The sequence below is a fragment of the Netta rufina genome, assembly GCF_964035555.1.
Source record: "Netta rufina genome assembly, chromosome: 6".
NCBI classification, from domain to species: Eukaryota; Metazoa; Chordata; class Aves; order Anseriformes; family Anatidae; genus Netta; species Netta rufina.
The window spans coordinates 11,141,801-11,158,868 of NC_140129.1; the positions used below are offsets into that span (position 1 = coordinate 11,141,801).

The 17,068-nt window shown below is 43.8% G+C and overlaps 1 protein-coding gene across 1 annotated transcript in view; it reads right to left on the minus strand.

Annotated features, from left to right (window-relative positions):
- Window positions 1–1,800: 1,800 nt before the first annotated feature.
- Window positions 1,801–17,068, minus strand: part of LOC311210628 (UDP-glucuronosyltransferase 1A8-like) — a gene marked incomplete at both ends in the record, with an annotated part of 34,660 nt that continues 19,392 nt past the window's right edge. Inside the window, 4 exons of the mRNA XM_084288631.1 lie at window positions 1,801–2,098; window positions 2,997–3,216; window positions 3,622–3,709; window positions 3,977–4,108. Coding sequence (XP_084144757.1) covers window positions 1,801–2,098; window positions 2,997–3,216; window positions 3,622–3,709; window positions 3,977–4,108 — 738 coding nt within the window. The remainder of the gene's footprint in view (window positions 2,099–2,996; window positions 3,217–3,621; window positions 3,710–3,976; window positions 4,109–17,068) is intronic.

A 17,068-nucleotide genomic window follows, 5' to 3' on the forward strand; every position in this document is an offset into this window, starting at 1 on the left:
TCCTGGGCTCCAGGCTGAAACCACCACAACCAGGTTCAATTCGATTTCCCTCTACCCCCATTAGCCACGCTGTGACAAATCCTCTGCACAATGTGCCAGTAGAAGGCTGTAAAACCACACCAAGCTGCTTTGTTTTTTCCTGCTGCCTTGCCTGTCCACTTCTTGCCCTTTCAGTTTGTATTCTGTGGTGCGGGGGGCAGTGCAAGGTCTCACTGGGTCTCCTGTCCAGGAGCACCAAGCAGTGCTGCTGCCACCTGGCTCCAGCCAGCACCATGGGGACAGCCAGAGCTGTCACTTCACAAACGCAGGGAGCCGTGAAAGCTGGGGTTTGGAAGCGAGTCAGAGCTCATGCACCATGGGGACTCCCTCCCCATGTCCCAAGGAAAAGATTTCCTTGTATTTACCAGGGGCAGGAGGGGAGGGAAAGGCAGGGGATAAAAAGCAACAGTCAGCAGACTGCAGATGGCACGAACACCCGAGAGAATCAGGCAAAAGGAAAGGCTGAAGGAGGCTCCACCTGCCTCCTTTGCCTTCTCCTCCGTTATGCACACGTGTGAACACTGCCAGCAGCTCTGTGGTGGGTGAGACACCTCTCACAGCATGTATGGCCTGTGTGTCTGAGAGGAGGAGCAGGAATGCTCCCGAAGCCAGCTCAGTGGCTTGCACTAAGTATGCACTGTTTCAGTCTGCACTAGAGAGCAGCAGCACCAGGTACTTGCCGGGGCTCCTTTGTGAAGGACTGACACGCTGGGATGCCCCATCCTGTTCTGAGCCCCAAATTTTAACTTAGGTTAAGGTCTTTTTTTTGCCTGAGGCCTGGACATGCCTTTTCTATAACTAGTAGTGGGGAGTGTGGCAGCCTCAGGATAAAACCTCTCAGCAAGCGCTGCTTCACCAAGTGATGAAATGGTAATGCTGAGAACCAGCTTTTGTGTGCTCAGGTGGCTTTCACTGAATATACCTCACAGTGTTAAACCAAAACTTTCCTTTCTCCAGCTCTCTCTTCATGAAATAGGGCTCTCTTCTAAGCCCCATGTCTTTCAAGCCAGAAAACACACGGACCGTTATTGTTAGTAGTAGGGGTTTATTTATAGGGCTGGGGTTTGGGTCTTTACCTTAGCATCATTTACAAAATCAGATGGGTTTTTAAAAATACTTCCACAGATCATATCACCCAAGTGGTAAGCTCCAGATAGAGAACTCTAGTCAACTTGGTGAAACACCAGTGGCTTTACGACCGCTTTCATGCTGAAGCCTTGATCAAGCTCAGGGTATTGTAAACACACACAAAGCCCATTTAAGATGTGCGTCTAGCTTGGCTTATGTGACACGTAATGTCAGATTATAACATTTGCCTCTTCTATAACAGCGATAGAAGGATTTCAAAGTGCTTGATAAACCTGACAGTCTTACACTAGAGCAAGTAAGTGGTTCTCCCAAAGCCCCTGTAAAGGGCAAGGGCTTGTGAAAATCCCTGTATGTCTCCCTTATATATAGAGGTTAAAAAAAATGTCACCATGAGTCCCTTGTACACCAAGAAGTGGAAGCTGGGAGCCTTGGATTTCACAACAATATCTTCCCAAGTGACTGAAGTACTACTATACACATTATTTTTAAAAACTAATTCTTAATTAAAGATAAAAATTATACCAATGAAACAACTCTTCCTGCGGCACTAGTTTCAAAGAATGATGCTATTTCCTGATTGGAAACCAGTAATTATTTTAGTGAAATTTGAGATGTTCTCTGATCCTTCTGGTCTGGAGCAGAGGTCTTGTCTCCCAGCACTGTTTTCATCCGCTAGTGGGACTTTGATTTGGCTGGTTTGCTTGTTCTTCCCTTCTTAAAGCAGCACCTGCGGCAGCAGAACATGCAGCACTTGAAAGAAATAAAGAGGGAGAGGAGCACCACAGCCAGGAGGAAGGCGATGACATCCAGGGAGTGGTACTGGATCCAGTTCAGGTCATGAGCAGCAGGTCGCAGGTGTGGGGCCCCTTTGTGCCTCATGACGAACTCCACCCAGTGCACAGCCAGGTCCAGGGGGTGGATGGGCCTGTCGAGGTGAAGTTCTGAGAGACGCTTGATGTTCTCCTTGTACCTGCCAAGACAAGATGTTGGGTGTTTTCAATGACTTGTGCTTCTGAGACTCAGTCCCCAGAAAAAGAAGGATGTAGCGTCAGTTGTCTGATGGCCCACTGGGGGCTTCTCCATATATTTACCACCACCACCACCGCATGAGAGGTAAAATAGCAAAGTTATGAACCCCCAAAAGTCCTGTTTTCAAGGGTAAACAAAGGAGAAAAGGTGTCAGAAAAAGAAGTAGGAAAGCTTAGCTTGAGCTGTCAGCAAAATCCTGGGATGGAAGGTGGAGGGTGTGTCTTAAAGCCCTCCTTTGCTGTGATGTCTCAAAACACCCTGGGCATGCTGACAGCAGTACTGTGCTGCCTAGGGGGGCTCCCTGTATCGCCTCAGCATACTGTGTGTATTTCTCCTGCTCTGTGCTGGAATTTACAGCATTACTGAGCCAGGCAGTGGCTGTGCTCATACAATTCCTCATGAGTGCCAGAAAGGAAGAAAAAAAAAAAAAAAGACTAAGAAAACTGCTCCATGGCTCTGTTGAGTAAATCCTACCTTCAGATGCAATACAGCCCCTGGACTATACTGTGGCACAGCCACTTGTCTCCTCCCTCCAGCTGCTGTGCAGATGGCATTGCTGGGCAAGGCTAGCAGTATGCTAGCCTTGTGGGAGCACTGAGACAGCAGAGGAGGCAGGCCTGGTCCACAAGCCTGTTCTCATCATCTAGGATTACAACCCTAGTCAGTGAGATGGATGATGCTGGTACAGGGGCAGAACAAGGTCAAGCATTGGCTTCTCAGCAATGTAACTTTGATATAAGAAGGGATATAAGAACAGATTAGCATTCTGTCAAGCTGGAAGTAAGAGTGCTGGTGATATACAAGAGTAGAAGGAAAAAGGCTGTGCTTCTATTACTGACTTTTTATCATTAATAACTGTTTTCAAGGCGTTAGACATGTCTTCTGAAGTCATTTCAAGTATATTCAGTGTCAGTCCTGCTCCCCGTGACTCTACTCGCTTCGCGTTGTCCATCTGGTCTCCAAACAAAGGCATTAGTACCATTGGCACTGCATTGCATATGCCCTCATAAACACCATGTGAGCCTCCGTGGGTAATAAAGGCACGAGTCTTAGGGTGAGCTGTGGAAGAAAGAGAGACTTGCTTAGCTATTTGATCCATTAAGTCATGGTAACACATCCCTGAGGAAAAACTTACACAAACATGGCATTGATGGGTGTACATCAAGACAGTCACATGCATCATTACTTATGGGCAAACTTAATGCCCCCCATCTTCAACAGTAAGATAATCAAGTGTTGGAAAACCTTTCCAAACAGCGTTCTTTCATAATTTTGCAATCTTGAAATTGCAAGCAGATGTGTTTCTAAATGACAAGCTGTGGTTCAAACAGCCAAGTCTGTCGGGAAGTCCTGTGACCCACAGCGATACAAAGAGTCAGCGCAGATGATGGTAACGAGGCCCTACACCTACATTATCAGATTAAAAGAAACGAGCTGGCATAACCCAAAGCATCTCAGACCTACCTAGAAGATCATTCTGTGGCAGCCATTTGACAAGCTTTACGTTCTGCGGCAGGTTGGAGGGCACCTTTCCTGTGTATCGCCACAAAACCTGTGAAGGAAAGGAAACACAATGTCAATTCTCAGCAAAGAGCATCTTAATGCTCCTGAGCTGGTTTGAAAAGCACAGCTGAAGGCGTCTGTGATGCACAAAACCTCTTTTATTGACAGCAGTGCAGAGCAGCAGGGATGATTTCTTCTGGCATCAAGAAGCAGGAGTAAGGAAGGACTGAGCACCCCGAAAGCCAAAGTTAATCTTACACTACATTTGAGTACAGTGTTGGATTGCTGTGCTGGAAGCAGGAGAGGGTAACTGTACCGTCTGAGGGACTGATCCCAAAGCATCTGCGATTTCTCTGGCTTTCTTCATAGGAATGTCAGAGACCATGGAGCCCAGTGAGAAGACAACGATGCCATGCTCTCCAGACGCATTGACGATGGCTTCGAATTCCTGCCAACACAAAGCACATCCTTAGTCAAAATCCTTACTGTGTCATATGCAGTAATTTTTGTCAGGTTTCCACAAAAGCATCTAGAAAGGCAACAGAATGAATAGTCAACATAGTGAAAACTAGGACCAGGAAAATTGGTTATTTAGAAAATGAGGCCTGGGGAAAAAAAAAGGGCGCAGGCTGTTGGGTGAAGGTATGTAGGAGTATGAGTGTTTGCAGATTTGGAAACCAAAGCAAGGTTCAGAATGGACACGAGGAAAAAAAAAATTAAATCAGCTGTGTAGCAAAGTCTGCCTGCTCAAAGACATCAGTTTCTGTGAAATTAAGAAGATGGTGTACCAATTCAGTGGATCAATTCATTATCATACTATTCCTGCCAACCAATCTCTAAGTTGTGTTTTATTTTCACATTTATTAAGGTCATATGAGCTGGATTTAGAGTCAATGTTCTTCTTTTCAGACCATGCAGCTGCAAGAGAGAATTAAGATTTTTAAGTGTTCTGAAAGTACATAGCTTTAACTTATTATATCTGGAATTTTGGTCTATTTTGACTATGATAGTATTGAACCACTACCAATTTTATTATCTGTTTTGTCTGCTTTATTTAAATAAAAGAGGGACTAGAAGATCTGTCACTGGAATCCAAGAGCAAAAGGATTTTGATACAAAGACAGACGAAGGCTGGAGTGAAATTCCTGTGCCATAGAAAAATATTTGGTAAAGCCAGGGAAGGAAAGATGAAACCGGAGGGAATTGCTGCGAGCATCAGAGTTAAACAAGTGGAATAAAATGAACTGAGTCTAGCGACTGAAATGTAATCTCTGAAGGGATAACTGAGACTGACTCCCTGAGGTTTTGCTCTCTTCTGTATTTTTGTGGCTGACCCTTTGCTGTAGGCTGAATCCCAAATGGAAGGAACCTTTGAAAGCTTGCTGATAACTAGCACGCTGAGTGGCTGACCTGATGCTCTCCTAAAGGCAAACAAGGTGGAATGTAATTCAGACTTGGTTCTGTCATACCAGCTCTCTCTGAAAACAGATTTTTCCATTAAGTCATCGCAGATAGCTGGCTGGGAACTTAGGGCTCAGCTCTGCGTGGACTCATGGTCATCTGGGCACTGCAAAATCCTCCCCAGGAAAGAAAGAAGAAGCCCAGCTTTTCATGCATATTTGTCTGGGCATCTTAAGGGTCTTCCACAAAGAGATTTACTCCTCACTTTACAAGGGATGAATTGGTGCCAAGAGCTTTCCTCAGCCACCTCCAGTTTGCTGTTTGTCCCTGATAGGAGCCCCATCTAACGGTGCGAGGAAGCAGTGCAGTCATAGACAAACGGAGAAAAAGAATTAACTAACCTTTGATAATGGTTTTTCCTGAGTACAGCTTATGCCTCCAATCAAGACCATGTTAGGCATGACAGGCCTGGGATACTCAAACACAAAGTCATATTTCATGAGCCAAATAGATGCATGGCTTAAAATTTCTAGCAGTGTTGCCTCTTTCTGAAGGAATTCTTTGATCAAAATATCGTACGGTGAATAAAAAAGACTACAGGTTAGGGAATTGGTCAAGCTAACGATGACATTGACCACACGCTGGAGGAAGCCCATGCGATCAGTGTAGCGTGTGAAGAACCTAGGAATGTAAGAAGGAGGATTTGGGCAGAGGGTAGCATGGAAGTCCAGGCTGCACGGCAGTCCCCGCACGAGGTACACGGAAGGTATGGAGAGATGTTCAGCCAGAATCTGTCCACATGGGAAAAAAGGATCCATAAAAACAACATCAAATGTGCTTTCTTCAAGGTATTTGATCAGCTCTTTATCAGAAAGAAGCATTTTGCAGGAATCAAAAAACATTTTTGTAATATTTGCCACTTTGGAGAATTTTTCCAAGAAAGGTCGAGGTGTGAAACTCCTATAGCCTAGCTTTTTAAATTCTGCCTCCACGTACTCCCTGGTGTAAGGCACGGAGTATGTTTTCGTGGTATAGTGCACTGATGAATCTATCCGCAGGTTTATCTCTGGCGCAACAACCACTATTTCATGTCCTCTCTGCCTGAGCCGCTCCACAATCGGGCGCGTGCTGAGCCAGTGACTGCCATCGATGGGTACAACCAAAAGCTTTCCACCTTCACAAAAATTCCACAGGAGCAGGAAAAATGCAGCCCAGGAGGTAAGAAAATTAAATCCCAGATTCACAAAGGCCATTTTCCTTGCACTGCAGAAAGCCAGCAAGGTTTTAAGTGGATGCAGAACTATTGCGAGGGACAAATAATGGCTGGTGGGGTACTTTGCTCTTCAATTTTTTTGAAGGTAAATGTTTAATTCCCAGTGGGCTGAACACTAGCAGAAATTAGGGTAATCTTTAACTTCGGGTAAAGGTTGCACACATTATCTGTGCACACAGTGAAGGCTTTAGGCAAACGGGTACCGCGGGGTAAAGTTGAATGTTTGAATGAACATTAGAGCATTCAGATGCTTGAGGGAGGGACGCCCAGCAACAGGCGATGCATTGCACTGAAAAGCTGAACGGAGTCATGAATGGGAGGCAGCACTAGCCAGGCAGTCACTGTCACTATCCAGGGGCTGATATCCAGTGAATTATCAACTCCCAGCCTTGAGTCTGTTCAGATGTCTGACCTTTGGAATATTTTGTGGCATCGAGGCAGCCTAAACAAGAAGTAATGATTGATAGAGATGTGATAGCCAGGGGGCTGATAAGGTTTACCTTCAGATTTTTTTGTATATAGTAGCAGTTATCAAAGTGAAAGCCCTGGGTCTACAGTAGTAAATGTAATTGCTAGGTTTGCATCACTTCTGCAGTTGCAACACCGCTGTGGTCTGAAACACAAAATAAATGACTGATATCTGCACTATTTATGCAGCCCACTAGGGAGATTTAGACAAGTCAGGGAGAGAGGGTAGATAGTTACAAACCTGAAGGCTTCTTTTTCAAATCATCCTCTTATACACTGTCTTACTCTGCTTCGTACAAACTCAGAGTCAGGAGCGCTTCCTTTCCTGTGTTTGGTTGCCTGCCCTGCTAGGTTTTGGGGTGTTCAGCCACATTATCAATCTCTATGGCACACCATATATGCCTAGGTTTACACAGAGTTAGTTCTACATTTTCACTCTTTGTCCTATCAAGTCTCCTGCAGTTAATCAATATTCCTCTTCCATTACGGATATTAAATCTTCTGACATAGAATTATGTTGTCATTTATCTAGACACTCAAGGCATGCATGCTGTGTTTAATTTTATGGCAATATGCTTAGGCCAAGCTAAGCCATACCCATGCTGCTATGTACCTTATACAACTCCCCCTAAGCTTTCCCTGACAGAAACCCTTTGTGTGCTTGCCATGTAACAAAGCTAGGTTCTGGTGGCCATCTATCAGAGCCTGAGATTCCTACTTCTGAATCATGCCATCCTGGTGGTCAGTCATGTATCACCTCAAGCATAAATGTAGAACAAATATAGAAAGCACCTAAAAAAAGTAAATCTTAAATTATCACTAATAAATGCTGCAATACTCTCAACTTAAACAATGACAAACCTCTGGTAATGGTTTATTCTGCTCACAGCTGATGCTTCCAATATAGACCATATTTTGGGATTATTGGCCATGAATACTCAAACACAGTCATAGCTTTCGAGTTTCTTAACAGAGAAATAATAGTACTGGAACTCTTTAGCAAAGCATCCGTTTGGGTTATAAGTTCTCTTGTTTTAAATAAGACAGATAGCAAACTAAATGATCTAAAAACCTAACCAGGAGGTTTTTCACACATTCTGTAAATGTGATGTGATCTGAACTGGATGTGAAAGTCCTTGGCACGTAATAAAAAGACATTGACTACCATGCTGAGACACGACCAAGCTGCCAAGCTCCAGAAAGAAAGAGAACAAGCCTAGCATATATCTGGTACCTTTACATAACTGCTGTGGGGCTGCTGGCAGGAAGAGAATTCCTTCCTACTTATCCCAATCAGTATATGAAAGCAAAAAATAGTTGTACCTCATTTATACCTTGATCTTTAATCTTTTTGTCTACAAAAGGATTGCTAAAACAGGTTGTTGGAGTTCAAAGATTACATTTTTACATTGCGATAAAAGCATTGATACGAGTGCTATCAAAGGATGTCAGGCAAGAAGCATTTTCATGTACTTAAGTTATCTTAAATGATTTAGCACAGTTCACCAGGGTCTTTGATTAAGGGAGGTAGCAGCTGTTTCTAGAGGGATTTTCGTAGGTCAGGGCAGTTTGAAGTGACTTACTGTCCTCTGCCAGATTCAAGACCGCCCAGCTTTCATGGCCGCTGAATTTCTTCAGAGAGCTTACCTTAAAAGAAGCATATCATTCAGCAGTATTGCACTACTGATATGGAAGTCCCAAAGCCCTGACTTTCCCTCCTGCACCTTTGCTAGGAGAGGTGCCCGGAGTTCACACTGTCCTCAGCAGTAAGCGGGAGCTAGCATGCTAAGCAGTGGTGTCACCAAAGTTTGAGTAACATATTAACCAAAAGCTTTTTTATATAAACAACGACGAAGCAGAATACGGAGTCCTTGCTTAAGAGGTGCCACAAGAGTTCGTAGGTGAGTGGTTTGAGGTGAAACTGCTTTTTGAGAGTACTGATGCATCAGAAAACACAGTCCTTGGCCAAGAGGGGGCATTAGAGTTTGTAGGTGAGAGGTTCTGGCCAAGTTGTGTTGAAAGCTCTTAATAGCAACTTTTCAAAAGAAGCTAGTAAGGCTTGGTTGTGGTATGAGCCAGTAGAATGTGTGCCACACTTCTGTGCTGTGGTCACCAGAAGAAGGGGAGGACAGAGTTTCCGAGCTGCTTCTGCATGTGCTGAGCTAAGATTTTTAATGTCCTCCCTCCTAAGATTTTTAATTTTTAATTTGGAAAATGCTCCAATGCTTTTTACCTCTAGTATTTAGTAAGCTTGCCTGTATAACACCACAGGTTCCTTGATCTAATGTTGAGGATAGTCCCACTCCAATTACTTCTTTTTTTTGATATCCAGATCAGGTCGATGTGAGTAGGATTTCAGTCCCTTATTACTCTTGAGAACCTGGACTGAAGCTGCAGCAACTGATGCAAGGGATGCCAAGTGGATACCCAACGGACAGGTGGGTGAATGAAATAGGTGCCTGTAAACAAAGCACTGCCTGCAGACAGGGAGAACATGCAAAAGCACATTAAGACTTTCAAGATAAACCTAGGAGAGAGGATAACTGCAGTCTGTGCTTAAAAGAAGGGACTGACCAAGCAGGTCTCATCTACCCTTAAGTCATGGAAAGGGAAAAGGTGGATGCCAAAAGTTTGCAAACTTACAAAAGTTATGAGACAAACTGGAGTAGAAGAAAAATTCTCTAGAGGCCTACTGAGTACAACAATAACATTTCTAAGGCACAGCCAGGAAACTGAGAGAACATTTTTGGGAAACACTATTTCCTCACCCTGTTCTACAGCACCTCTCTGCAATTTTATCACATTTCAGTGATAAAGAGGAAGAGATCTCACTGTGACAAGGAGATGCAACAGATTACATATACCCTGAGGTAGCAGTATACAACCAGGTAGTTACCCCAGAGTTGCAGGTATCCTGTTACCACTACCCTATGCTAACATAGAAGGGGCCCTCAAATCTCGTATTTGGTGTATAGTCCCTTCCACATAGTCTTTAAGCTCTGCTAACGTTTCACCCAAACGTGTATCTGTCTGTGTAACACTAATATATAATGCCATAAAACAACACTAAAGAGATTAAAAACAACCAAACAAAAACATTAAAAAAAAAAAATAAGGTTAACAGCATGTTCATAAGAATTCAAAAGTTGTGTCACGGGATTTTGAGAAATACGCTAACACCTGCAACTGATCCATGTCTATATGAGTCCGGAGACTGAAGTCCCCTAGTGGAACTGTAAATTCAGCTCTCCTGAAAGCAAAGAAAAAAAAAAAAAAAAAAAAAAAGATATTTATCAGGAGAAAGTAAAGCTAAAGTACAGAGTTGAGTGCCAAGGTTGTACACTGTAAATATCCCCAGCTGTAAGAATCAATGGTTATCTATTTGCAATTCTACAAATCCTGGCAGTCACAATGTACCTCTTATTAACCAACAAAATCCTTTTTTTAAATTCATTCCCAGTTTTTGTCTACAGAAGAAAACTGTTGGTGGTGAGCCAGGTTTTTTCAGTACATGATGTCAGGTGTACTTCCTTTTGTTTGCTTTAAACTTGCTGTCTCCTCATTTCACTGCTAGTCATAGGTTAAGTACTGGGAGAAATGATGCATATCAGTTCCCCTTTCACCTTCTTTACACTTTCCAGGATTTTATAGGCCACTGTTATAGATCCTCTGTCATAATCCTTTTTACAGGTTTGACTATACAGTTTATTTTATCCCTGCCTTTCTAAATTGAGTGCCTATTTTGAATACTCTTTAAAATGCTTCATTTTTACTGTGTGAGGTTCAACTTTTTATTAAAGTTAAGCCCTATTTCAACAATTTGTCAAACTTGATATCTGCAAAACTTACTTAATAGGAACTTATTTCTAAAAACGTAAGGTATGATGTTGGTCTGTGAACCACAGAATATAATTGAGTACACATTGAGTACACAGAATGGAGCAACCTGAACTAAGTGGACATGCTTTGACTCCTGCTTATTCAGTCCTTCTTGTTGGATGAGGTCTGCAAACGTCCTTTGTGCTCCAGTATTTTCTGAGTTAATTACAACTCAAAACATCGAGAATCTTTTTTTAAAGGAGAGGGAGGGATAGAGAGGAAATCAGCAATGACAAGGCAAGCCATAGGCTAAGCAAAGGTCACCTTAAACAAAATTTTCTCATGCAGAAGATGCTTGTAAATGGCAAACACCACAACAACAGCCCTGAGTGAAGAGACCATGAGAAACCTGCTCTAGAGTCAAAGCTGGCTTGGAGCAGAGGGCATGTGAGTACTGAGGACTTTCCCAGGGCTAATTTAATCTACAACACTTCCTTCGTTTTTACACCGAGATATTCAGATGTCTTCATTGCAAGAAGTACTGGCACCTCTTGGTAAAGGAAAAGCAGCTTGAAATGCTTTTGTTATCACCCACTTAAAGAGACTTTCTAACAAACCCTGTGTTGCAACCTCTCAGTGTGCATAAAGTCCTGCAAGAATGACAAGAAGAAAACAGAGGATGACCCACCTGAGTTAGCTTCCCGTGAGCACAATTTACTCCACCAACCAAAATCATGTTGGGCATCAGTGGTCTTGGATAGTGTAAAACAAAGTCTAATTTTATAAGCCAAATGGAAGCCTTACGTAAGAGATCTGGCACAGTCACGTCACGCTGAAGGAACTCAGAAGCCAGTTTAGAGTATGGTTGAAAAACAACATCACAGAGAAAAAAATTGGGGATGTCGAAGATTACATTCTTCACGCGCTGGAGAAAGTTCATGCGGTCTGTGTTGTCTGTAAATACCCTGGGGACATAAGAAGGGGGATTGGGACACTGAGTGGCTTCAAATTCCAAGCCACACGGTATTAGCTGCAAATAAAACACAGAAGGGACTGAAAGATGCTCGGCCAGTATCTGCCCACAGGGTAGTATTGGATCGGTAAAGACAGCATCAAACTTACTCTCCTCAAGATATCTGATAAGCTCTTTGTTGTACAGTAAGTGTTCACAGGTAGACAGGAATATGGCAGAAGTATTTTTCACACCCTCATACGTTTTAACAATTCTTTCCAGGAAGGTTCCTTCTTCAAATACTTGCTGTCCAGTTCTCTGGAAAGTGGTATCCATCTCTTCCTGCGTGAAAGGGACTGGGTACATTTTCATGATAAAACTCTTTGATGGCTTTATGTATAAACTGACTTCTGGTGCGACGACGACTACTTCATGCCCTTTCGCCTTGAGACCCTCCAACACTTCCCGCATGCTGAGCCAGTGACTCCCATCTACGGGCACCACCAGCACTTTCCCACCAGCAGCCAGACCGAGCATGGACAGGAGCAGAACCAGCGTCACTGCGACTTGTGGATGAGAAGCAGGCACCGGGGCCATCCCTGCAGAAACCCGGTGCGTGCTGCCCAGAAAGAAGTCTGCAGGCAGCACTGAAGCAACAGCACCAGCTCCGCGCTTTTAAGCGATTTGTGCTACACCTTAACTTTTGATCTTCAGAGGTATTTGCTGTATGGTAAATGTATAATCCTTGATTTCATAAAAGGCTGGATAACAAGTACTAAGTTCAGCCAACTCCATAGGAATGTGGCACATGTAGTGAATACACCAGAGAACCGGTATCTGCTTCTAGAAAATGAACCATAAAGCGTGACCCTGGAATGAGGCAGGGGTGGTTCTGGGTGGGGCTGTGGTTCTCATACCCTAAACATCAGGGCAGTACTAGCAGTCCCTGCAAAGACACAGCTAAAGGAGAATTTTGATTAAGTTTCCCTGCAAGATGTGTGACAGCCTGAAGTACTAGACCAAAGAATAATTAGTATTCCTTGGTGCTGGTGCATGCTACATGCTCTTTTGTTAGACATCAGACTGTGAGAACTGGGAGAACTGGAGGACAGGGCTTTTCTCACTTATGCCTTTTAAGACTTCTTCTAGAATGAGTTCTCCTCTGAGATCCTCCATAGGACATGTCCATCGATGTCTTCCTTTGGGATCAGTGCTGGGTCCATCTCCTTTCTCTCCTCCTTGACATTTATTGGGAGATGTGCTCTTGCACCTGCAGGGTCAACTATTTCACACTTCCCCTGCCTACAATCATTAGCAATCACACAGAGCCACTGATGCCTATCCAGCAGCACCATCAGCAGCGCCCTGTGTGGGGTGAGAGGCGTGGGAGAGAATCAGCCCTGCAGTGATTTGAGATTAGGGAGGAAAGTGGCAGCTTCTCAGACAAAACATGCTGAGCGATGCACAGATAAACAACAGGTGCTTTTGTCAAGAAATTAAGAGCATTTATATTACAATCATACAGCAACACCAAGGCAAGTTGGTGTGTCTAATAAAACAAGAAAGTTTTTTTTCTTTCACATAGATCTAGCAAGAAGTTGAATTCTTCAGTTGGTGGCACATATTTTGAAGGTGGTTTTGAGTGAAATGGATAGATTCAGACCCCCCACAACTCTATGTGGATGTCAGAAGAGCTCTGCCTGTTCAAAACACCATTTTTTACTGTGATACACAAGTGTCTTCACTGAATCAAGTACTGGCGCTTCTCAGTAAATGAAAAGCAGAATGACGATGTTCAGGCAGTAAAAGAGACCTTTCTAACAACCTCTGTGATACATCATTCTCTAATGAGAACAGCAGCTTATGAGAACAACAAAAAATAGGGCATGACCCACCTGAGTTAGCTTCCTGTGAGTGCATGTTATTCCTCCAATAATGACCATGTTTGGCATCAGTGGCCTGGGATAATGGAATACAAAGTCGAATCGCATAAGCCAAATAGATGCATTGCGTAAGAGGTCTAACACGGTCACATCCCGCTGAAGGAACTCAGAAGCCAGTTTAGAGTACGGTTGAAACATAAAATAGCAGAGGAGATTATTTGGAATGTCAAATAACACGTTCTTCACGCGCTGGAGAAAGTTCATGCGGTCTGTATTGGCACTGAATAGCCTAGGGACATAAGAATGTGGTCTAGGACACTGAGTGGCTTCAAATTCCAAGCTACATGGTATTTGCTGTAAAAGAAACACAGAAGGGACTGAAAGATGCTCGGCCAGTATCTGCCCACAGGGAAGCATTGGATCTGTAAAGAGAGCGTCAAACTTACTGTCCTCAAGATATTTGATAAGTTCTTTGTTGTTCAGTAAGTATTCACATGTAGCCAGGAACAAGGCAGAGGTTTTTTTAGATCGTTGCAATATTCTAACAAATCTTTCCAGAAAGGATCCTCCTTGAAATGCTTCCTGTGAAAAGGCATGGAAATTCTCATCCAGCTCTTCCTGTGTGAAAGGGACTGGGTACATTTTCAGAACAAAATTCTTTGCTGGCTTTATGTGTAAATTCACTTCTGGTGCAACGACGACTATTTCGTGCCCTTTCTCACTGAGACCATCCAACACTTCCCGCATGCTGAGCCAATGACTCCCATCTATGGGCACCACCAGCAGTTTCCCACCAGCAGCCAGACCGAGCACGGACAGGAGCAGAACCAGCGTCACTGCGACTTGCGGGTGAGAAGCAGGCCCCGGGGCCATCCCTGCAGAAACCCGGTGCGTGCTGCCCAGAAAGAAGTCTGCAGGCAGCACTGAAGCAACAGCACCAGCTCCGTGCTTTTAAGCAATCTGTGCTACACCGTAACTTTTGATCCGTAAAAATATTTACTGCTTGGTAAATGTATAATCCTTGATTTCATAAAAGGCCAGATAACCCACACTAGAGTTCAGAAATGTACACAGGCGGGTGCAAATGTGGTGGATGCAGCAGATAAGCTGAAACATTTACTACTGGAGGAACAGCATAGTCTGATCACGGAAGGCAGCAGGCGTGGTTCTGGGCAGGACTGTGCTTCTGATAGACTCGCTCTGACTGAAGTATCATGACTTTCCTCAAGCACTGACAATACCTTTGGGTGGTATATACAATACCCCATCACAGACCTGTGCTAGAAGACAGAGGAAGTGGAAAGGAAGCAGGGGTACCCCAGGGAGAAGCCTGATATGCATTTCTCAGTAAAAACCAGACCCTGCTCCAAGCAGGTGCCAAGCTGTATGGATTATGCCTGACTGCGAGGCTTTGACAGACCCGCAGACTTGCCTCTGCTCTTCCATCACTCACTATGAGAACAAGAGAGAACCAAGTTACTCAACACCCTGCAAAACCGAACTGAAGATATATAATGAAAAAGACATCTGTAATAAATCCAGCAATCATTTTACAGGTGAAGGTATCTAAGATACATTTTCCTTTTAGCCCCAGCTGAAGCTTTCACTAAGGAGCAGCACTTGAATGGCATACACAAAATGAAAGTTACCTCTCCTCAGCCAACTAGAAGAGTAACTTCTTGTGCAGGAAAAGAAAATACCTTGGAAACCACTTACTTCACTTACTGCCACTCAGTTGAGCATACCTGGGACACGGGACACCAGAAGACGTAGCTGACTACATACACACACGAAAAAATAAAAATAAAAAATAAATAAATCAGAAAGCAAGGAAGAAATGACAGAAATAGCATTTTTTCACCAGGCTTTGCCTAACTCTCCCTGAATGGGAACTTAATATCTATCATATCTATCTGCTCCACAAAACTGCACTCTTGCAAACACAGACGTCAGTCAGAACAAGAAGCAAGAATGGAGCACGACCTACCTGAGGTAGATCCTTGTGAGCACAATTCACTCCACCAACCAATATCATGTTTGGCATCAGTGGTCTTGGATAATCTAACACAAAGTCTAATCTCAGAAGCCATACGGAGGCCTTGCGTAAGAGATCTAACACATCCACATCTCGCTGAAGGAACTCAGAAGCCAGTTTGGAGTACGGCTGATACATAAAATCACAGAGGAAGAAATTTTGGACATCAAAGACTAGATTCTTCACGCGCTGGAGGAAGCTCATGTGGTCTGTGTGTTCTGTAAACACCCTGGGGACATAAGAAGGGGGATTGGGACACTGAGTGGCTTCAAAATCTATGCCACATGGAATTCCTAGCAGAAAATAGACAGAAGGGACTGAAAGGTGCTCAGCCACTATCGGCCCGCAAGGTATTACAGGGTCCGTAAAGACAACATCAAACTTAGACTCCTCAAGATATCTCATAAGTTCTTTGTTGTACAGTAAGTATTCACAGCTGATGAATGGAAAGTCAGAGAGTCTTTTCATCCTTTGGTATGTTCTAACAAATCTTTCCAGAAAGGATCCTTCTTCAAACCCACCCTTTAAAAATGCGTGGAAGTCCTTATCCATCTCTTCCTGTGTGAAAGGGACTGGGTACATTTTCATAGTAAAATTGTCTGTTGGTTTTATGTGTAAATTGATTTCAGGTGCAGCGACGACTACTTCATGCCCTTTCGCCTTGAGACCCTCCAACACTTCCCGCATGCTGAGCCAGGGACTCCCACTTATGGGCACCACCAGCACTTTCCCACCAGCAGCCAGACCGAGCACGGACAGGAGCAGAACCAGCGTCACTGCGACTTGTGGATGAGAAGCAGGCACCGGGGCCATCCCTGCAGAAACCCGGTGCGTGCTGCCCAGAAAGAAGTCTGCAGGCAGCACTGAAGCAACAGCACCAGCTCCGCGCTTTTAAGCAACCTGTGTCACACCTTAACTTTTGATCCTTGGAGGTGTTTCCTGTGTGGTAAATGTATAATCGTTTTGATAAAAGGCCAGATAACCTGCACTAGAGTTCAGTCCCAGAGCGTACCTGGGACACCAAAAGATGTAGCTGACTACATGCAAACACACACACACACAAAGAAAGAAAGCAAGGAAGAAATGACATAAATAGCATTTTTTCACCAGGCTTTGCCTAACTTTCCCTGAATGGGAACTTAAGATCTCTCTGCTACACAAAACTACACTCTTATGAACACAGAAGCCAATCAGAATAAGAATTAAGAATAGAGCACGACCTACCTGAGGTAGCTCCTTGTGAGCACAATTCACTCCGCCAATTAAAACTATGTTGGGCATCAACGGTCTTGGATAATCTAACACAAAGTCTAATCTCAGAAGCCATACGGAGGCCTTGCGTAAGAGATCTAACACATCCACATCTCGCTGAAGGAACTCAGAAGCCAGTTTGGAGTACGGCTGATACATAAAATCACAGAGGAAAAAATTTTGGACATCAAAGACTAGATTCTTCACACGCTGGAGGAAGCTCATGTGGTCTGTGTGTTCTGTAAATACCCTGGGGACATAAGAAGGGGGATTGGGACACTGAGTGGCTTCAAAATCTATGCCACATGGAATTCCTCGCAGAAAAT